General features: G+C 43.7%; 2 protein-coding genes across 8 annotated transcripts in view; both read left to right on the top strand.

Moving 5' to 3' along the window:
* Positions 1-11104, top strand: part of RTCA (RNA 3'-terminal phosphate cyclase) — an 81380-nt gene extending 70276 nt beyond the window's left edge. Inside the window, exon 11 of the mRNA XM_074381356.1 lies at positions 9290-11104. Within this exon, the coding sequence (XP_074237457.1) occupies positions 9290-9391 (102 nt within the window). The 3' untranslated portion in view covers positions 9392-11104. The remainder of the gene's footprint in view (positions 1-9289) is intronic.
* A 2846-nt stretch (positions 11105-13950) lies between these two features.
* CDC14A (cell division cycle 14A) overlaps positions 13951-22115 on the top strand; it is a 182824-nt gene continuing 174659 nt past the window's right edge. For all 7 annotated transcript variants that reach the window (XM_074381355.1, XM_003933257.4, XM_010343810.3 and 4 more), the window contains exons 1-2: positions 13951-14472; positions 15234-15324. Coding sequence is in view for 6 of the 7 variants with exons in the window: in XM_003933257.4 (XP_003933306.1) it covers positions 14424-14472; positions 15234-15324 (140 nt within the window). In the remaining variant the exon portion in view is untranslated. The remainder of the gene's footprint in view (positions 14473-15233; positions 15325-22115) is intronic.

Below are 22115 nucleotides of genomic sequence, written 5' to 3'. Positions count from 1 at the left end.
AGAATGGTGGCTCAAGACTGTAATCCCAGCACTGTCAAGGTGGGAGGATTGATTGAGCCCAGGAGTTTGAGACCAGTCTGGGTGAGAGACCAGGGCAACATAGCAAGACCCTATCTCTGAAGAAAAAAATTAGTTGGGTGCAGTGGCCTGTGTTTGCAGTCCCAGGTACTTGAGGGGCTGAGGTGGGAGGATCACTTGAATTCAGGAGGTGAAGGTTTCATTGAGCCGAGATTGCGCCACTGCACGCCAGCCTGGGTGACAGAGCAAAGCTCCAAAAATAAATAAAAATAACTCGAGAGACAGCCCATTAAAGTTGTAGAGAATCTTGCACCAGGAGTTAGGTCTTGTTATTTTATCACCTCTGTGTCTCAGTTTTTTTTGTTGTTGTTTTTTTGTTTTTGTTTTTTTGAGATGATGTCTCACTTTGTCTCCCAGGCTAGAGTGCAATGGCATGATCTCAGGTCACTGCAACCTCTGTCTCCCGGGTTCAGGCGATTCTCCTGCCTCAGCCTCCTGAGTAGCTGGGATTATAGGCGCTTGCCACTGTGCCCAGCTAATTTTCGTATTTTTTTAGTAGAGACAGGGTTTGGCTATCTTGGCCAGGCTGGTCTTGAACTCCTGACCTCGTTATCCACCCGCCTCGGCCTTCCAAAGTGCTGGGATTACAGGCGTGAGCCACCACACTTGGCCACCCCAGAGTTTTTAATATCATCCACAAACACTCATAGAAAAGGTGTGTGCTGAACACCAGCTAATAACTATAGCTTGGGCCTTATAATATGAATTCTTAGATACTAATATCTATGCCATTTCCCATGATTATCATTTTTAACTTGTTACCGTTCCAACTTTTTTCATGTACTGCATCAGAAACTATCTAATTATATATTTCCCCCTTTTAGAAACCTTCTGTGATCTTCCATTGCTTGAAGGATAACGGGCTAAATTCTTTTGAGCGGCCCATAAGGTCATTTCCTATAGGGTCCAGCCCTACTGGGTCCTGTGAACCCTTCTCTGCTGGTGTGGAGATGAGAAATTGTAGAAATAAAAGACACAAGACACACAGATAGAAAAAAGAGAGCTTCCCCTGTACGGAGTCCAGCAGTGGCTCCGAATGCCTAGATGCTCTCACTTTCATTGAGTTGCGAATCTAGGGGCAGGGTAGGTTGGGCTTGGCCTTGGTGGTCGGCTACTGGGGACAGGGTAGATAGGGCGTGGCAGTGATAGGGTCAAGTACATCACGTGTCATACAGGTGGGGGCTCAAGACTTTCCAGTAGCTGAGAGGAGGTAAGGAGCATAATGGGTCAGCACTTTTCCACACTTGTTAAGAAAGAACAAAGACATTATGATTTATATTACTATTACTGATGATCTCTTCTAAGAAAAAAGGAGCCAGGTGCAGAAGCCGAACAGGAGAGTGGACATGGAACGTCACCACTGAAGCACAGCATCGCATAGAGACAAGCCCCTAGATGCCTGCGGGCCTACACCTGACAGCGTCAGGCCTCCTGCAAGAGCTTGGAGAAGCGGAATTTTCTCCTAACACAGGCGTCCCCAAACTACAGCCCGCGGGCCGCATGTGGCCCCCTGAGGCCATTTATCCAGCCCCCTGCCACACTTCAGGAAGGGGCACCTCTTTCATTGGTGGTCAGTGAGAGGAGCACAGTATGTGGCGGCCCTGCAATGGTCTGAGGGACAGTGAACTGGCCCCCTGTGTAAAAAGTTAGGACCTAACTCCTCCGAGGAAGGAGATGTCTCGGCCATTTTGGACATCTCCTTCCCTAGCTGGCTAAACAGCGGGCACTTTCTCAGCTCTGGTGCCACCGCACAGCTGAGGTGCCCTCCAGCAGCCCTTATGCGGGCGTGACAGAGGGCTTAAAGCGTCTTGCCTTAGGGTCATTTCTTTGTTTGTTTGTTTTTCTGAGACAGAGTTTCGATCTTGTTACCCAGGCTGGAGTGCAATGGTGCGATCTGGGCTCACTACGACCTCCATCTCCTGGGTTCAGGCAATTCTCCTGCCTCAGCTTCCTGAGTAGCTGGGATTACAGGCATGCGCCACCATGCCCAGCTAAATTTTTTTTGTATTTTTAGTAGGGATGGGGTTTCACCATGTTGACCAGGATGGTCTTGATCTCTTGACCTCGTGATCCACCTGCCTCTGCCTCCCAAAGTGCTGGGATTATAGGCGTGAGCCACTGCGCCCGGCCAGGGTAATTTCTTTCACAATGTAACCCCAGGTTCACACTTCCGACCTGAGAGGTATTAGTAAAAGAATTAGGATCATCTATGAATAACTAAGATCACATATAACTACTGTGGTTATATTTCTAGTTACTTTCTTCTTCATTATTTATATGGAAATAGGCTGAGGCTTCTGACTCCTGCCTTGGCACTTATGGGATCTTCCCCCTACAATTTCCCATTTGACTCTTGTTTTCAGCCTCAGCTCCAGTTACTTTGCCCCACCACAGAAAGGTATGCTCTGACCAAGCACAGGAACCTATGCTCTGGCCAAGCACGTAGGTCTGGGTTCACAGGGCCCCATCATTCAGAGTTGGGGATGTGTAAGGCAAGGTAGACTTGGCAATGACTTCATATCAGAGACCAACCATAGGCAGTGGACCTAGAGTTACCTAGGTAACTCTTCCCAGGATAGCTTCTTGAAATTATGAAGGGAAGAACTGACTAAAATAAATAAGCCCTCCTCGCTGATCTTTAAAGGACCTAACAGTGGAAGAGTTCCAACGGGACCACAGTCCTTAAGACCTACCTACACATCAAACCACCAATGGAAATTTTGCAGCACTTGGCTATCACAGAGGTCCAGGGAAGGGATGGTGTTTGCCAAGGAGATGAAATTAGAAGAATTCAGGATACATTATGATGGCAGAGAGGCAAGTCATGTGGAGTGATTGGATGTGGCAGTTAGATTAAAGGTGACTTTTGTTTTGAGACGGAGTCTCACTCTGTTGCCCAGACTGGATTGCAGCTCACTGCAACCTCCGTCTCCCAGGTTCAAATGATTCTTCTGCCTTAGCCTCCTGGGTAGCTGGGATTACAGGCATACACCACCACATCCAGCTAATTTTTGGATTTTTAGTAGAGACGGGGTTTTGCCATGTTGCCAGCCTGGTCTTGAACTCCTGACCTTCAGTGATCCACCTGCCTTGGCCTCACAAAGTTCTGGGATTATAGGCATGAGCCAATGTGCCCAGCCAAAGGTGACTTTTAACTTGGAGTTGGCTTAAGCAGTTGGATGAATGATGGTAGCATGTACTGACCTGGCAAAGTCTGAAGGAGGAAGAGGTTTAGGGAAGAAATCAAAGTCCTTTCAGGAACAGTTTAAAGTGCTAGGAAGGAGTTAGCTTGGAAAATCAGCAGTGTTCTTGTCAGATTTTATGTGTGTATGTGTTCTCTGCCAGCAAGTGGGTAATATTTGCTTAATGATGCTCCGTGAACTAAGTCACCTTCAGAGAAATGCTTTAAATGAGAGTGATGAGCTGAAGTCCCTCAGGAAAACCTGACTAGGCAAACTGTCCCAGAGCACCAGGAAAGGCCCCATGATACACAGAGAGATTATCTAACATAGATAAGCCTTGTATTTCCGCACTGGTAAATGGTTTTTCACTTAAGGGGAGATGAGCAAGGCTGGGATTGGCTGCCCCTCTGGTGACCCAGAGCACATGTCATGCAGTGCTGCTGTTTTTTTTTGTTTTGTTTTTTTCTTTTTATTCAATAAAACTTAAAGACAAATAACTTGCCCTCTAGGATGTAAAACAATCATTTACATTAATTTATTATTTCTAAAATGTTTTAAAGATTTTTAGAAATCAACTTCTTACACATGCCAAATTACTTTTGTTAGTTAATTAGTATATCTTTTTAAAGTGTTATTCTTTTTTTTTTTTTTTTTTTTCTTTTTCTTTTTTGAGGTGGAGTTTTGTTCTTGTTGCCTAGGCTGGAGTGCAATGGTACAGTCTTGGCTCACTGCAACCTCTGCCTCCCTGGTTCAAGTGATTCTACTGCTTCAGCCTCCCTAGTAGCTGGAATTACAGGTGCCTGCCACCATGCCTGGCTAATTTTTGTATTTTTAGTAGAGACAGTGTTTTGCCATGTTGGCCAGACTGGTCTTGAACTCCTGACCTCAGGTGATCCACCCCCTCAGCCTCCCAAAGTGCTGGGATTATAGGTATAAGCCACTGCACCTGTCCTTTTTGAGACGGAGTTTTGCTCTTGTTTCCCAGGCTGGAGTGCAATGGCGCGATCTCTGCTCACCACAACCTCCGCCTCCTGAGTTCAGGCAATTCTCCTGCCTCAGCCTCCTGAGTAGCTGGGACTACAGGCACACGCCACCATGCCCAGCTAACTTTTTGTATTTTTAGGAGAGACGGGATTTCACCATGTTGACCAGTATGGTCTCGATCTGTTGACCTCGTGATCCACCCGCCTCGGCCTCCCAAAGTGCTGGGATTACAGGCGTGAGCCACTGCACCCGGCCTAGTATAATTATTATATATTCTATTTTTTTTTATATTTGCTGAGGGTCCTTTTACTCAAAATAATCACAATTTAGAAGATATCTACATTATCTTATCCACAATTATCACCAAGACAGGCAAATTAAATTTCAAGAATCTCAGACAGTTCTTCCCATTAAGTACTTAATCATGTTCTGTAAAAACCTAGCAAGTTGCATTTTTCTTTTTAATGGTGAGAGGTTCAAAGAGAGAACGAAACATCCTATTGTGGGCCTTCGTCCACATTCTCATTATAATTCTGATTTTGGGGGGATTTATGGAGTAAAGTCCAATCTGTTTACAATTACTTAAACAATTCTGCAGACTCTTTCTGTCAAATGAAAAAATCCCCACCTGAGGATTTCAAGCTTTTCCTCATTACTGTGCAGTTGACCTTTGAGCAACATGGATTTGAACTGCAGGGGTTCACTTGTACGTGGATTATTTTCAGTAAAAATAAGAAAAATTTTTGGCGGTTTGTGATAATTTGGAAAAATCTTGCTTTTTCTCTCTCTATATGTTATATATATGACATATAGCATACAAAAATCTGTGTTAATCACCTGTTTATGTTACTGGTGAGGCTTCTGGTAAACAGTAGGCTGTCAAGTTTTTGGGTGTCAAAAGTTGTATGTGGATTTGCAACTGTGGCCCAAACACTGTGTTGTTTAAGGGTTAACTATTTCATTTTGGTACCCCATTGCCCTCTGGATAAAGTCCAAATTTTTGGACTAACTTACCAAGATCCTTCTTCCTCTTCTTTAAACTCTGGTCTGGAGCCAAACGGAGCTGCTTCAAATCCTGAACTGGCCTTTCTCTCTACTGCTGACGTATAGACTCTTCCCTCCACTTGGAGTTCTCTCGTGTGTCTTCCTCCTTCCACGTCCCCTTCTGCCTTGCTCTCTCTACTATCTGGTTATCTCCACGCGGCTAACTCCTATTCAACCTTCAAGTCTATAAATCTGCAGGGAACCATTTCCTCATTCCTAAAGACAGATGCAGCCCACACAGGACTCTCCTCTGAGCTCACTCCAGCCTAGCATGTATCTTGCTTAGGGAACCTGATTGCTCATCTATAACCCTTTCTAGAATGTAACTTCCTTAAGAATATAACTGTCTTATTCTCAGTTGCAATCCTAGCACCTGGCACAGAGCCAGGCAAATAGTAAATTTTTACTGAAAGAATGTATATATAAAGGAAATGTATATTTAATGTTATGGAAATAAAATATAGGTACAAAGAGAAATATTTTACCTAAAATACATATATTTTAGGATAAGTAGAAATTATTTTTGTGTATGTGTTACATTATTTATATTACTGGTATCCTACGTTAACAGGTGTACTACTTTAGATATCATTTGAAGAATAACATAGACTCCATGTAGGAAGGCTTGGTATATGGAAGATAGGAAGTGTGATTTTTGTTCCCCCATAGGAAATCAATACAATTATTGACGTTAACAAGAAGAACAACCATTAGTAATATGTTCAATACATATATAGTATTTTTGGTTGGAAAAATGGAAACCAAAGGTCTCCTGTTTATTGCAAATATAATTTTCTTCTGGAGTTTCTACACAGTACTAGGCATCAGAAAACATAATATTCCAAAGGTGTGTCAAGGGTCACCATGGAAACCACAGGGCACAACATTTGTGTCCCAGGCTTCTGGAACAGAAGGACTGAAAGAACATGAGTGAGAGCAGGGGAATTTAGGAATCTGCTGAGGATGCCTGAATGGGGTTGTTGGCCCTGATCATACTCTAGAGACAGGCATTATGGTCACAGGCAATCAGAAATGAAAAATGACGTTAACTTGTACCCTGTGGAGTTGTCTTCAGTTGATAAAAAAGACTTCTCTGTGAGTGTATATTTTAATTACGCTATTAGCTTGGAGTCAAATTACAATACCTAGATCCAAATAGATGTATTCATTTGAGACTTGAGAAAATTAGATTTTGGAAACACGTTAGTATTTCTTAATCTATGCTTAATATTAAGAAATATTTGTATTTATTAATACAAATGCTGGGTTGTATTTGTACGGCATTGCATTTGTACAGTGTCTAGCGTCACAGCACAACACTACCATTTAATTTACTGTTATTCCTGTGAGTTAGAAATTATTATTAGTTCTACTTAATATCAGAGGAAACTGAGTCCAAAACAATGCATACGGTGGGTGGGAGAGTGATGCCTGACACCCAGGCTTCTGATTACAAATCCAGTATTTTTTTCACTACTCAAGGCCACAAAGGAACTCTTTTATGTGTCCGGATGATTCACGTGAGTTCGCCTCACATTTTAATTACTCATTTATTTATCCATTCTTCAAATATATGTGGAGTATGTATTTTGTGTGTTTTCTCATTTATAAAATGGAAATAATAATAGTACCTACCTCATAGGCAACCAGTGTGAGAACTGAGATATAAATTGCTGTGCTTTGTTTTAAATGAAACCAAACTATTAACTACGATTATTTTCCTGCTAGAAATGTGTCTGGTAGGAACGTTATTAAATGTGCACATGGAAATGAACATTCCAAACTTTAGATTACAACATGTAGCTCACTAATGATATTTCTCAGCATGGCTCTGGTGGTGATGGTGGGAGAGGAGTGGTGTGGGGAATATTATCTATTTTTGAGGTAAACATGTTTCCTTATTTCATCTGTAGAAAGAGAATGAATGGTGTGGGTGCAGCAGCTCCCACCTGTAATCCTGGCACTTTGGGAGGTCGAGGCAGTAGAAACTGGCTCCAGCCCAGGACCTCAAGACCAGCCTGGGCAACATAGTGGGACCTTGTCTCTACAAAAAAATTAAATAATTAGCCAAGTGCAGTGGCTCATGTCTGTAGTCCCAGCTGCTCTGGAACCTGAGATGGGAGAATCACTCAAGCTCGGGAGGTCGAGGCTGCAGTGACCTGTGATGGTGTCATTAGACTCTAGACTGGGTGACACAGTGAGACTCTGTCTCAAAAAAAAAAAAAAAAAAAAAGTAGGAATGACAAATAAATGTAGATGGATAAATGCTGTAAAATTAAAAAAAAAATGTATTGAGTTAACTTGTTTGAAAAGTCCAGCAAACTGGACAATAAATTGACTACTCTTTAGTATATTGACCTCATGGAACTTTCTTTTACCTTCTAAAACTGCACCATTCTTTATTGACTGCATTAGTCAGGGATGAGATGAATAGTGAATTGACTTGTTTTATTTAATGTTCACTATACCAGTATTTCTTTAACTATATTTTGTAGAATGCTGGTATGCCATTAATAAATCACAGGGCTGGAAACAATTCAAAGTTTTATAGAAGCTACATGAGAACAATAGTAATGGCAGATAATGCAACATCTTATATTGCTTCATTTGGAGATTATTTCAGTATTTCCTCTAAATATCTTGAAGAAAATAGTTGTAGATATTACGCATACATTATTATTGTTTGACACTTTGTCAAGTTTAAGAACTGATAAGTTAAACAATGTAATTTAAGCTAACTAGGGAAAAATTAAGAAAAGATTGTTGATATTACAGCAAATAATGAATACTGGTTTTATTTCCACCAGCTATGTGAGTTTGGGAAGTCAGTTACCTACTGTGGAACCCCTTCTCTTTTTTCTTTTTTATTTTGCCATATAACGTTTTATAAAGGAACTATTTTGCAGAAGCCTTGAGTGCTCATCCATCCCCTTCCACTCCCACACCCATACTGTGCCTCTGCTAAATCCCTTGAGCTTGATGGAGTCTGTTTGAAAATTGGAACTAGCTGATCTCCTAGGTCCCGTCTGGTTTTTACTTCTTTGATTCTGGTTTGGAATTCTTCAACAGGCATTGGTGATTTGTCTGATACAGAATGTGGCTGGGTTAGGCCAGTGTCTTATTGTTTGTGGGCAGGCTTCTGGAACAGAACCGTTTATGAGCCATGCTATCTATTTTTGGTATTCTGGTTCTACTGCGATACCTTTTTAATTATATGCATTTTACTAAAAGCTGTTTAAAATTATTTTTGGCATCAAAAACGTAATTGTCAGGCCGGGCACGGTGGCTCAAGCCTGTAATGCCAGCACTTTGGGAGGCCGAGGCGGGTGGATCACGAGGTCGAGAGTTCGAGACCATCCTGGTCGACATGGTGAAACCCCGTCTCTACTAAAAATACAAAAAATCAGCTGGGCATGGTGGCGTGTGCCTGTAATCCCAGCTGCTCGGGAGGCTGAGGCAGGAGAATTGCCTGAACCCAGGAGGCGGAGGTTGCGGTGAGCCGAGATGGTGCCATTGCACTCCAGCCTGGGTAACAAGAGCGAAACTCCGTCTCAAAAAAAAAAAAAAAAAAAAAAAAAAAATTAATTGTCAAACTATGTGTATGAATAAATAATTCAAATTATCTTCAATTTCAAATTACTCAGCAGTACAGGTTTCTTTTACATGTTTCATACTTAATCTGAAATTTAATTTCCAGAAAGAATTCGAAGTATGTGTTCCATATTTTATTTATGTTCTTAGGTAACTTAGTATGACTTCTGAACAAGCAACTAAAAGAGTATGTTCTAATGATACATTCTAATAAGAAATTATGGTAATTTAAAAAGAATGCAATATGTAACTGTCAGGCCTTTGACAATCTTGAGCTCATTTTTCCTTGTCTTCTTCCAGCAAGAAAGAATATTTTCTTGGAAGCTAAATGATAAAATTTAATTCTTTTATGTTTTTCATTGCTTTTGCTCTCATCTGAATCTTCCATCTATTCTTTTTTCTTTTTTCAGAACTGGTCACATCAGTTTATCACTAGTCTGCATTCATTTCTGGGACTCAGTAAGAAATCGGATAAATTGGTAGAGACTGGACTGGAAATCGGGGGAGCTTGAAGCCATGTAATATCAGAAAATGTTGAAGAAAATGGAGATTTTAATCTGGGGAAGTCTAAGGGGAAAAGGAAGGTGGTCAAGGAAATTGCCTTTGCATTTTTGAAGAGTTGGTGTGGGTAAGGGTGACTAGAGGTCCTGCAGCCTCCAGGCAGAATTAGAACTCGAGGCTTTTGCTGTAATTTAGAGCTGTCTCCAGCAGTGAGTTTTCTAGAACTGCAGGTGCACCAGCAGGGGTTGCAGGGTGGTTGAAGCAGTTTTCAAGCAGTGGTTGAGGAGTTAGATCTACATTTCGTCATTTTCAGGGCGGGTGCAGTGGCTCACATCTGTAATCACAGCACTTTGGGACCTCGAGGCGGGCGGATCACTTGAGATCAGAAGTTTGAGACCAACCTGGCCAACATGGTGAAATCCCGTCTCTATCAAAAAACAAACAAACAAACAAACAAAACACGAAAATCAGCTGGTTGTGGTGGCGCATGCGCTGTAGTCCCAGCTACTTGGGAGGCTGTGGTAGCAGAATCGCTTGAACCCGGGAGATGGAGGTTGCAATGAGCCGAGGTGGTGCCACTGCACTCCAGCCTGGGCAACAGAGCAAGCAAGACTCCGTCTCGGGGGAACAAAAAAAACCTGTTTTCAAATTCGACATTTTCTACACTTACCTGCTGAATTTGTGTGTAATATTATTTTCCTTTTCCGCAGTTGAGTGATATTTAAAATCGCTCAGTATTTCCTTTATATGTGAAAAGCTTTTCTTTACTGTTTCTTAAAAGTCCATTCCTTAAAGTTATATCAAGTTGGTTGGTTAGAAATGTTTCTTCCATTATCTTCCCTCATAAACTGCAAAAGCATGCCTTTATTATGAAACTACAACCAACAGGAACTTCGACCTTACGATATTTGAGAGAATAAAGTGTTTTATGATGTCATCGGAAACTTGTTATGTATTATATGTGTGCCGTGTGTGCACAATCATGTTTATATTTTTCTTGTAGAGTTTCTTATACCATCTAGATTGGCTTAGAGAGATTTGATTATACTGACACTTTCCATGTAATTTTGCTGTTTATTTGTTTGAGACAGGGTCTCACTCTGTCGCCCAGAGACACTGAATGGCTGGTGTGCAGTGGCATAATCACAGCTCACTGCAACCTCCGCCTCCCGGTTCAAGCAATTCTGCTTCAGCCTCGTGAGTAGCTGGGATTACAGGCGCCCCCTCACACCCCCCACCAGGCCTGGCTAATTTTTAAAAAACTTTAAAATTTTTTTTAAGACGGAGTCTCTTCTGTTGCCCAGGCTGGAGTGCAGTGGCGCCATCTCGACTCACTGCAACCTCCGGAGTAGCTGGGATTACAGGCATGTCACCACACCCAGCTAAGTTTTGTATTTTTTTTTAGTAAAGGCAGGGTTTCACCATGTTAGCCAGGCTGGTCTCGAACTCCTGACTTCAGGTGATCCTCCTGCCTTGGCCTCCCAAAGTGCTGGGATTATAGGTGTGAGCCACAGCGCCTGGCCCCATGCAATATTTTAAAAAACCTGAATTATTTACAGAGTTTTATTATCTTTGTAAATATGCTAAGGAAAAGTAGACATTTTCATTTGAATTTAAGGACTTCTATTTGTTAGGTCATCATTCCTCATGATCGAAATTTTAAGCAGGAGAGTTATATAAAAAAATTTTAATAAATTCATTTTGAAAAATAAGAGGGTGTTGAATTAAATCTGCTTCTCTGAAAGTAGAGATTTGGAGTTCTTTTCATTAGACTATTTACTTTGTGAAATTAAAAGTTTGCGAGTTGAATGAGAACTCTGACTTCTATTACTAATGCACGCTTTCTAATACAAAACTCTTTTTTTTTTTTTTTTTTGAGACGGAGTTTCGCCCTTGTTACCCAGGCTGGAGTGCAATGGCGCGCTCTCGGCTCACCGCAACCTCCGCCTCCTGGGTTCAGGCAATTCTCCTGCCTCAGCCTCCTGAGTAGCTGGGATTACAGGCACGTGCCACCATGCCCAGCTAATTTTTTTTTTGCACTTTTAGTAGAGACGGGGTTTCACCATGTTGACCAGGATGGTCTCGATCTCTCGACCTCGTGATCCACCCGCCTCGGCCTCCCAAAGTGCTGGGATTACAGGCTTGAGCCACCGCACCCGGCTACAAAACTCTTGAAAAAGTGTTAGGGAATTTGAGTTTAGATTCTGCAGGAATTTTAAATCAGCGTCTTTGGAAATACAATAACATCTTTGGATTAATTTTGCTTTTAAACGAAGTAGTTAAATTTATTGAGAGATTAATATGCTGTGTTTTTCCCTATCTTTCATATAAGAAATAAAAGACTTTTTTTTGATAAAATAATTTGAGGCCGGGCGCAGTGGCTCAGCCTGTAATCCCTCCCATCGCTGAGGAAAGCCAAGGCAGGGTTGTGCTCAGGAGGTGGCACCAGCCTGGCCAACATGGCAAAACCCCGTCTCTACAAAAAATACAAAAATTAGCTGGGCGTGGTGGTGCACGCCTGTATACCCAACTATTTGGGAGGCCGAGAAAGGAGAATCGCCTGAACCCAGGAGGTGGAGGTTGGAGTGAGCAGAGATTACTCCAACTGGGTGTTTTCACGGGGGAAAAAAAAAAAAAAAAAAGTTCCCATCTGGTCTCCACGACCTCTCATCCGGGCCTCCGCTGTGAGTGCAAAAGCATCACAAATGCCTAATCTTTACAGGGCTCGGGTCCCGGAGGGACAGGGCGGGGCCTGGGTGACAGAGCGAGACCCTGTCTCAAACCAACAAAAACACACACACACAAAACCCCACAAACAAACTGGAATTGGCCAATATGATTGTTGAGATTTGGGAGAATAAACTTCAGGCAAAATTAAACTAACTGCGTGAGTGTGGAAACATATTTGAGAGATGCTTCCTTCATTAGGACTCTGTAGTGGTGGCCGGTGGCCCCGTAAAACATGGATGGATGGCACCTCAACAGAGTTGAACACTCATAACAACTCAGTTTTTCAGGACTTTGACAGTTTTAAAAATTCTTTTGATATATAAATATTTTCTCCTGTGAAAATTAGGGGATGGAAGGCGGTGCTTTTTAGCGATTCACCTTTAAATGTATATGGATCTGGGCCGAGAGTTTAAGGATTTGGATGTTGGGCTAGGTTCTGTGTTCAACTGTCTTAGAAGGGAATATTTGGTAAGAACTACTGCGACGTTCTGAATGATTTTTCTTAACATCAAAGTACTATTCGTTTAAGGTGTTTGTGCCCGTTTAGTTTTTTGGAGAGCCGACGAGGCCAGCTAACGGGCTGGGCCCAAGGAGTTGAGCTTTATTCCCTGGCCTCAGAGGACTCGCGTCCTTAGTCAGCTCTGCACGGGTGCGCCCCCTTTCTCCCTAGAGGTAAACAAGCTACTGCGAAGGAAAAGGCAGCCACAAGTTTCTTGCGCTTTCTGGAGAGACCCCTCAGAGCGCATGCTCTTAGGATGGTGCGTCTACAGCGCCATTTTTTTTAAGGAAGGGACTGCGCGCTGATTAGGCACAGCCATAAGACGCGCAGCGTTAAAGTTGTTTAAACAGTATGTAGAGCCTCGCAGAAAGACAAGGGCCTCTTTCAGCGGGACTCCTGCCTGCAGCGCTTCAGCCGAGACGATGTAAAAAAATTCCTTTGTGTTAACTTTTCCTTGGACCAGTGGACTCTTCTCACCCTCCTTTCCCCCCGCCCCAGCCCAGGCTGCCTCAGCGGTCCCGCCCGGTCCCTCCGGGACCCGAGCCCTGTAAAGACTAGGCATTTGTGATGCTTTTACGCTCACAGGGGAGGCCCAGATGAGAGGGCGTGGAGAGCCAGATGGGAACTTTTTTTTTTTTTTTTTTTCCCGTGAGAACAAAGTACAAGTTATATTAGAGTCTGGTATGTGTAGAGGAAACCAATACACGTACTGTGGGCTAGGAGCTGGGGCTTCTTTTGCAATTGTGTTTTTTATAAAGATGCAGACGCTCTCAGAAGTGGGCGTGGGGGTTGGTTGAAAGGTTAGCTAGAGGCAAGGCTGGGCATGGAGATCCGAGGTCTTGACGAGTGTGCGTGTGTGTGTGTGTGTGTGCGCGCGCGCGCGTTTCAAGAGTTTAGAAGCGCATGGGTGAGTGGGCGAGAAAGAGAATGTGAGAGACAGAGAAAAGAAATCTCGAGTGGGACAAGACTTAGTAAGTGCAGAAAAGAAAGGGGGCGCCGGCGCGTCCTAGCCTCGGAAGCCGGGACGGCGCCCTCTGTGAAGTCCACGCCTAACCCCGCGGTTCCATTCATAAGTTTCTGGCCTAGGGGCCCCGCCCGCTCCCCTGGGCCGAGGGCCCCGTTTCCCGAACAGCAATTGGTGAACTGCAACAAAGCCTTAGCAACCGGCTCCCAGTGACCCGCGGGGCGCCTGGTAACCGGGGCTGCTGCAGAGAAAGGAGAGGGGCTGTCCCTTTAAGGGATGGCCGCGCAGTCGTGAAAGTGGAGGGGCTGAGGGAGGGCGGGGAGGAAGGTCTGGGGGCGGACCCAGGGGGAGGAGGAGGAGGAAGAGTAACTGCTGAAAGGAGGAGGCGAAGGAGGAGCCCCAGCAGCTGCTGCCAGCCCGCGGGCGCCGAAGTCCAGCCGGCTGCCGCTCGAGTAGCCACCGGCGCGATCGGGACCAGAAGTCTCCTCCTCCATGACCACTTTGGAAGCTGGGGGAAGACTTTGCCCTGCTGTGAGAGCTGGTCTGCGTTTCCCAGGCGCAGCGGCGGCGGAGGAGCGGCAGCAGCAGCCGGGTCCCAGTCGGAGCGGCCACAGCCTGGGGCGTGTGCGCCCCGCGCGGAGCGGGCTCGTGTTCCCCTCGGAATGTCCCCGGGGCGCCCGGCGCGCTGACCCCGAAGCCGCCTCTGCCTTCGGCGCCTGCTGCTTCCTTTGGCCGGGCTCGGAGATCGGGACTGTGAGCTTCCTGGCTCCTGGGCAGTGGGGAAGCCCCCGGGGGCGAGTGACCCCAGCTGGCCACGACCCAGCCCTCCCCCGTGCGTATCTCGCTTAAGATGGCAGCGGAGTCAGGGGAACTAATCGGGGCTTGTGAGTTCATGAAAGGTGAGGAGCAGCCGCCCCGCATCTTCCCACCCTCTCTTGCCCCCAACTCTTCACTTCCCGTGCCACTGTCTCCACCTTCTCCTAAGGCTGCCAGTCTCTTGCAGCCGCTGCGCGCGCTCTCGTCCCCTCTTGGGACTCTCCTTTATCCGAGGACCCCCCGCTTCCGGCTTCTCTTTCTTGCGTCCCTCGCTCCCTCTGCAGCTCCCTCGGATGGCCTCTTGGCCTCGTAATGGGACAGCACTGGCTTCTACACGGACGCTGGCACTCAGCAGCTCATGGGGAGCCTGCTGCGGTTGCTCACCGGTCGCCTTTAGTTCACCATCGCAGGCTTCGGTTTTCGGGACTCCCCCCAACCACACCCCACCCCAAGTTTCTCTCCCTTCCTCTTTTTGAAATCTCCGGAGCTTCTGGGGGGAGGCACACCTCTCTCTTCCCCTTCTGCAGCTGCTGAGGTCTGGAGATTTGGGAACCAAACTCGTACCGCCAGTTCTGCGGGTAACCCCATCTCCTGTCTACTCTGCTGGCCTGAAAAAGGGAAATGTGGGCACTCTGCACCCCGCTGAGTCCCTTGGTCAGGTCCTCCTCTACCCTAACTGTTATGCTCCTGAGTCTCTAGCTTTCTGTGAGAGATCAGGTTTCTGCAAGAATTCCACGTGTTAATGGGGTCTTTAAATTATTGTCCTTCGTATGTTATTACCCCCCTTCACTTCCACTTACCTACTTCTCATGTGTTTTTTCTATCTTGTAAACTTGTCTTTCAGATCGGTTATATTTTGCTACTTTAAGGAATAGACCAAAAAGCACAGTAAATACCCACTATTTCTCCATCGATGAGGAGCTGGTCTATGAAAAGTAAGTTTCTATTATTTTTTTTCTTCTCTCAGCTCTTCAACTTGTTCTTCGGTGAGGAAACACTATGCACTTTTATGGCAGTTTTTTTCCCCATCTTTCCCCAATGATGCGAGTAACAATACCAGTTTTTTTAAGGCTCAGGTGTCTGGGGAGAAGTTCAGGGAAGATTAACAAAATTCGAACCTTTCAACACCTCTGTTCTTTTAGACATCTATGTTTTAGTTCTTCCTACCATCACAACAAACAGCAACTGGAGATTCCTAACACTCCCCAGAGTAGGACCAGGGAGACACAGTCATTGCCAGACTCTGTAATTGGCTTGTGAATCAGTCACTAAGTATTTATGGAGCGGCCACAGGGTACAGGGCAGCGCATGTATTACAGGTGCCTGAGCTTTATACTTTACGAGGCTTGTGTTGTATCTCCGGATGTTTTTGTTTGTGCAGCTCTTTTTCAGAAAGTGGGACACATTAACTGCGGGGAGCTGTATCAGAGTTACATCTGTGACTAACATCTTATCTAACATATTATTGATTATTTTATTTGGGTACCCCAAACTTTTTGATATTATTTTCTTTGCTTCTGAGTAAATGATATAGCAGTGCTGGCTTATTTGACTACTTTGCTTCTGTGGGATTAGGATTTGAGAGCGTTAAATAAAAGTAGGGAATTGTTTTCTGTGAAAGACCACTGATCTACAGGAAAAAGATATCTTAATGGCATAGTAAAACATTAATTGAAGAGAGAAATCTTTATTCAGTAAAAGTATCAGTTAATAAGAAATAAGTCTGAATTGACTTGGTTATGTACTTTTATTAAAAGAGCTGGTGTTTCAGAGTAGTCTAATATATTCTAATCTAAACATTTAGATTTACTTTGTTATCTTTACCACATGTTCATAATTAAATAAATGAACATAATTAAATGAATCATAATTAGCTTCCTTGGACTTGTCTTGTTAGAAAGGTTATTGGCTGTTCTGCCTAAGGATTTGTGGGTACTATCAGCTCTTCGGAGAGTAAGTGTTCTGAACCTTCGAGAGCATATCTTTTATTTGGGGGAAAACAATTTTTGTCACTTCATCATAGAGGTTCTTGAAATCGATGTCTGCGACATTTCTCTTAGGGGTGCTGGGAGGAGGATGCTTCTTGAATGGCTAAAGGAAGAGTGGGAATGAAAGAGCCCTTTACTGCTGCTTATGAATGCCCAGAGTTGCTGAGGCAAAGAGGTCTGAGTCCCTGGTGTCGGATTACAGCTCTGCTTCTAGACAGAATGGAGTTATGTGTGGCTGTGTACCTGGATGATGTCACTGCCAGCAGTGTTTATTGAGTGTTCACGCTATTGTTGGGAAACTGCATTGTTGTGCCTCTGTTTTTGAGAGTTTAGAGTTTTGGGGTCTCTCATGATTCTGAGGGTAGGGTTGGTGTATATGTCACGTTCAATTCTCTCATGCCAGAGGTTGTTAATATGTCATTGAACAAGCTCTAGCCATGGACATCTGAGTCACTTATCTTGGGATTGCTAGGTGGTAGACGTAGCAGAAAATTCAGCCAACTAAACACAGTGCATGATGGCTTTTTGATTTTAATATTGGTAGATGAGGAAAATTTTTAATGTGATTTTCATGTTAGTATTTTGGGATAGGCCTACAAATCACATTCCTCTTACAGTCTGCTGTTTTTCTGGTATCTTATAAGGAAAGACTTGCTGGAGAAACCATCCGATTTATATTGTGTGTTTGGATTGTCATTTGAAATATGATGAGGACTCTAGCCTGGGCAGAGTGTGTACTTTTCTCAGCGTGGCCCTACCCTCCTGTGCCACAGTAATGGCTGTCGCTCTGCCACCTCCAACTCCACCTTTTTTGTTACCCCAACATATTACGTGGTGCTAGGTGATGCAGAGAATAAAACAATGATGAATGCACATGGTACCTTCAAAGAGCTCCAAACCTGTAGGGAAAATAACAGGACTGCAATATGAGGTGTAAGAAAAATACCTGCCCAAAGAGAAATACAACACCTGTGCTAGGAGAGGAATTCACAGGAGGGCGGGGGCACATCTGGTGGAGGGGTTCAGAAAAGGCTTCGTGGAAGAGTTAATATTGGCTTGAAGGATGGGCAAAGTCTTGTCAGGCAGAGACATGAGAGGAAGGATCTTAGAAGAGAGAACAGTAAGTATGAGGAGGGGAGAGGCTTGGGACGTGTGTTCAGGGAACAGTAAGTCCTCCAGTTTACCTGGTGTGTATTCAGGGAACACGTGGGGGTTGGAGAATGTGAAACTGTGAGCTTGGCTGGGGAAAGAATGAATGTCAGGGAGAGAAACCTGCAGTTTCCTTGGTACACCATGGGACTCTTGAGGGTTTTGGGGCCATGGTATGACTTGATTTGCGCTAATTACAAATAATGGGAAATGTTTATTGAGCATTTAAATGTGTGCCAGTTGCTGTTCTAGGTGCTCCATAACTATTAATTCATTTTGTTTTCACAACAATTCTATGAGGCAGGCACTATTATCCTTATTGTATAATAAGGCATACAGAGCTTGGGCCACTTGCCCAAGGTCACAGAAGTAAAAGTAACAGAGCTGGAGTTTGAAACCAAGTCATCTAGTTGCAGAGGACATATATCCTTCTCAAAAAATTAACACAGTAGCATCACTTAAGATGGGTTTGAGTGAAGATAAGAGCCCACTTAAAAAAAATTCAAGAGGGGCTGGGCGCCACGTAATCCCAGCTCTTTGGGAGGCTGAGGCAGGCTGTTCATTAGGTCAGGAGTTCAAGACCAGCCTGGCTAACATGGTGAAATCCCATATCTACTAAAAATACAAAAATTAGCTGGGCATGATGGAGAGTTTCTGTAATCCCGGCTACTCAGGAGGTTGAGGCAGGAGAATTGCTTGAACCAGAACCTGGAAGGCAGAGGTGGAAGTGAACTGAGATTGCACCATTGCATTCCCATCTAGGCTACAGAGTGACACTTCATCTCAAAAAAAAAAAAAAAAATTCAGGAGGAAGAACCAAGTACCTGGATTAGGATGGTGACAATGGTGATAAAAAGAAGGGATCTGAAGCCATGTGACCTGGCAACATAGGAGGGTGGGGTGGAGGGGTGCTGATGAAAAAGAGGAGTCAGGGAAGTCCTTAAGGTGGCTTGGGTTTTGGTGAACCTGCTGGAGCTCTTAACTGAAATAAGAAGAAGGGTGGAATAATTGGCTTTGGTGGGAAGATCAGGCATTCCATTTTGGTCAGATCGAATTTAAGAAAGTGAAGGGATATTTACATCACTGTTAGATATCACATACTTGTGAGGTTCTTCAATGTGGGAATTTTCCCAAAGAGACAATAAAGCTGTGAGAAGGATGCTCCTGGGAAGATAGAGAAGGTCTGTATTTCACAGGTAGGGCCAGGGTGGAGCAAGGGAAGGTGGAAGTACACAGCAAAGAGGTGGACGAACACTGAAGGGGAGAGGAGAAAGGGAGAAGGACTGACTCCATCCCGTCAGCTCCACTTTGGGGAAGTATAGAATGAGAGAGACTGCAAAGCCCCTAAAAGGACGTCTGGTAACCTGGGCTCTGTCTGTGGAGGGTGTCCCATGGTGAGAAAGATCTCGACTGTCACATCATAACGTACATGTCTCTGAGGAGAGGAGTATATTTGTATTCATTATCATGCAGGACTTTGTACTGTGTAATTATTTGCTGAATGTTTAAATGAAATGCTGCCTTTCCAGCTTGGTATGCTTGTAGTCCCAGCTACTCTTGAGGCTGAGGTGGCAGGATCGCTTGAGGCCCACAGTTGAACTGAAAAGCCAGCCTGTCAGCCTGAGCAACACAGTGAGACCTCATCTCTTAAAAAACAGAAATGCTGCCTTTCTGGCTAAATTATCACCTTAGAAGCGATTGGTTTTGAATGAGGAAGTAGACTCTTTAAATATTAGGCTGTGGATATTCTGGATACAGCTGTGTTTTGTGCAGATGTTTCTTTAGTTATGAAAGGAGGACAGCATTCCATGATTGAAATGTCAACCTTCTGAGATGCTGCTGGAGAAAATTTGATGAGGCGGCCTCATGAGGTAAGGCTATTAAGAATAAACATTTGAATTTTCTGCTTGATTTTTAAAAACAGAACTTATTACTATAAAAGCCTAAGCAGATTTAATAAAATGAGGATGATAAGAAATCATACTTTGTCCTTGGGTTATGATTTCACAGGTCAGGGTTAAAATCAGAGTATAGGCTAACATGCTAGTGGTACAAAAATAGACCCACAAAAAATGAGCCTTTCAAATAAGATTTATCTGCATTTAATTAAGCTACTAATAACACACAACTCCCCAGAAAGGCTAGTTCTTTGGTATTGGAATTGGGCCCTATTATCCAAACGGAGGCTTACTTTTAATAACTTCACTCACTTTTGGGTGACTAAAATGTTAGTGAAATCAAATATATTAATTGTTATGACATCTGTGTACCCCTCCTAGTGGTGGTCATGGGTGTAGGGTTGAATGTTCATGGCGTAGAAAGCCAGTTTGCTGAGAAGGATAGTGTATAGTGTCTTCATTTGCAGCCTTGTCTATTGTCATTTCTTCTTTGTTTGAGTTGTGAAGGAAAGGTATTAAAAATGCAGGAAAGAGCTCTTTAGGGAGAAACTCTGGGGACTGAATTTTAAGCAGTTTCTGAAGTGACCTGAAGGATTTCACCAAATGTTTTAGCATGTTAAGAATGAGCAGCCTCTAATGAGAACTAATTAGCTAAATGGAAGATATAAATAATTTAAAACATCCAATTTTCATTTAAACTTAATTAAAGCAGCCTGATATTAATGTATCCAGGAAGTTTTGGATAATTAATAGATAAATGATTTCTTTTATCTTGTCTATAGCATAGGTTTGAGTCAAAATGTGAACAGACTAATTTTTAGAGAAGTGTGGAAAAACTTCTCTTGCCTAGAAATATATGTAGGAATGAGTATTTAGATTAGAGGTAGGTCAGGAGAAACCCTTTTGGTTTTAAATTTTTCATTTCAAATTAAATGTGTATCAAGTTGGATAATTCAATGGAAGGTTGAATGCCACATAAGCATATACACACATATACGTATATATGATCTTATAGAGCCTTACGGTCATCGCTTAGAACCTCAGATCTCATAAATTGCTATGATAAAGACAGAAGAGGAGATCGGTTGAACCTCGAGAGAAATTTTACTGTGGGAGTAATAATAAAGCCATAGCAACAACAGCAGCAGCAGCAGCTGCTACTAACATGTGTAGCCCTGTGCCAGGCAGTGTTCTAAATGCTTTATACACACACATTAACTCAATTAATCTTCAGAACTAGCCCAGGAGTTAGATGCTGTTATTATCGCTGCTTAACAAAGGAGGAAACAGGCCCAGAGAGGGAAGTGCATTGCTTAAGATCACTGAGCTGGGAAGGCAGAGCCGGGACGCAAGCCACAGGCAGTCTGCCCTGGAGTCCAGGCATTTCTCATGTAGCCCAAGACTGAGGCTGGTGGGGAGAGTATGGGACAGCGTTGTGCCTCCTGACAGCTGTGATCCCTCTAACTTGGGTGGTGATGACTTTTGGGGGGAAGGTGCCGCTGACAATGTGTGCATGAACTATGACCAGGTCCTGGGATTGTGAGATGGTCATTTAACAATTTTTCTTTGTATTTCACTTTTGGGGGGTATAGTTTTGCCTTTTTTTCCCTATCAGTGCACTACCAAAAAGAAAGAGAGGAAAAAAAATTGAGTTAGTTTTAGGACATGTGTATAGAAAGAAGCCTAGTTTTTAGAAGCCTATGATAACTGCTTTTGTAGGCTGTCTGGTGAAATGTTCTTGCTGCTTACCTGGTGTAACTTAAGGTGAAGTGATTTTTGTAATGGTATTCTCCAAAAAAAAAAAAAAAAAAATCAGAAAACTGTTTAGTTTTTTTTTTTTTTTTTTTTTTTGAGACGGAGTTTCGCTCTTGTTACCCAGGCTGGAGTGCAATGGCGCGATCTCGGCTCACCGCAACCTCCGCCTCCTGGGTTCAGGCAATTCTCCTGCCTCAGCCTCCTGAGTAGCTGGGATTACAGGCACACGCCACCATGCCCAGTTGATTTTTTGTATTTTTAGTAGAGACGGGGTTTCACCATGTCGACCAGGATGGTCTCGAACTCTCGACCTCGTGATCCACCCGCCTCGGCCTCCCAAAGTGAAAACTGTTTAGTTTTTAAAAGGTGGTGGTGGTTTACAGTTTCTTCCCCCCTTTTTCTTCTTTTCATCCAAACCTTGGAAAAATAATATTGTTCAAGGCTGCTTTTTTTCACCTTCTGTTTTGAACACATGACAGCCAGTGTTATGATGCAGTATATGTCAAGAGGAAGTAGGTTTATCTGTGTACATTCACAGTTCTTTTTTTTTTTTTTTTTTTTTTTTTTTTTTTTTTTTTTTTTGAGACAGGGTCTGGCTCTGTTGCCCAGGCTAGAGTGCAGTGGGGCAATCTCGGCTCATTGCAACCTCCACCTCCCAGGTTCAAGCAATTCTCCTGCCCTAGACTCCTGAGTAGCTGGGATTATGGTCGCGTACCACCGAGCCCAACTAATTTTTATATTTTTTGTAGAGACAGTGTTTCACAAAGTTGGCCAGGCTGGTCTTGAACTCCTGGCCTTAAGTGATCTGCCCGACTCTGCCTCCCAAAGTGCTGAGATTACAGGTGTGAGCCACCACACCTTAATTCTGTAATCCAGGGGAATCAAATTTGCCTTCTAGATACTGATTTATTTAAATATCTGCTGTTTTGACCTCTT

Source organism: Saimiri boliviensis, chromosome 11 (assembly GCF_048565385.1).
Source record: "Saimiri boliviensis isolate mSaiBol1 chromosome 11, mSaiBol1.pri, whole genome shotgun sequence".
In the NCBI taxonomy this organism is placed as follows: domain Eukaryota; kingdom Metazoa; phylum Chordata; class Mammalia; order Primates; family Cebidae; genus Saimiri; species Saimiri boliviensis.
Note: the sequence above shows the minus strand (reverse complement) of the source record. Positions and strands in the feature narration are given on the sequence as shown.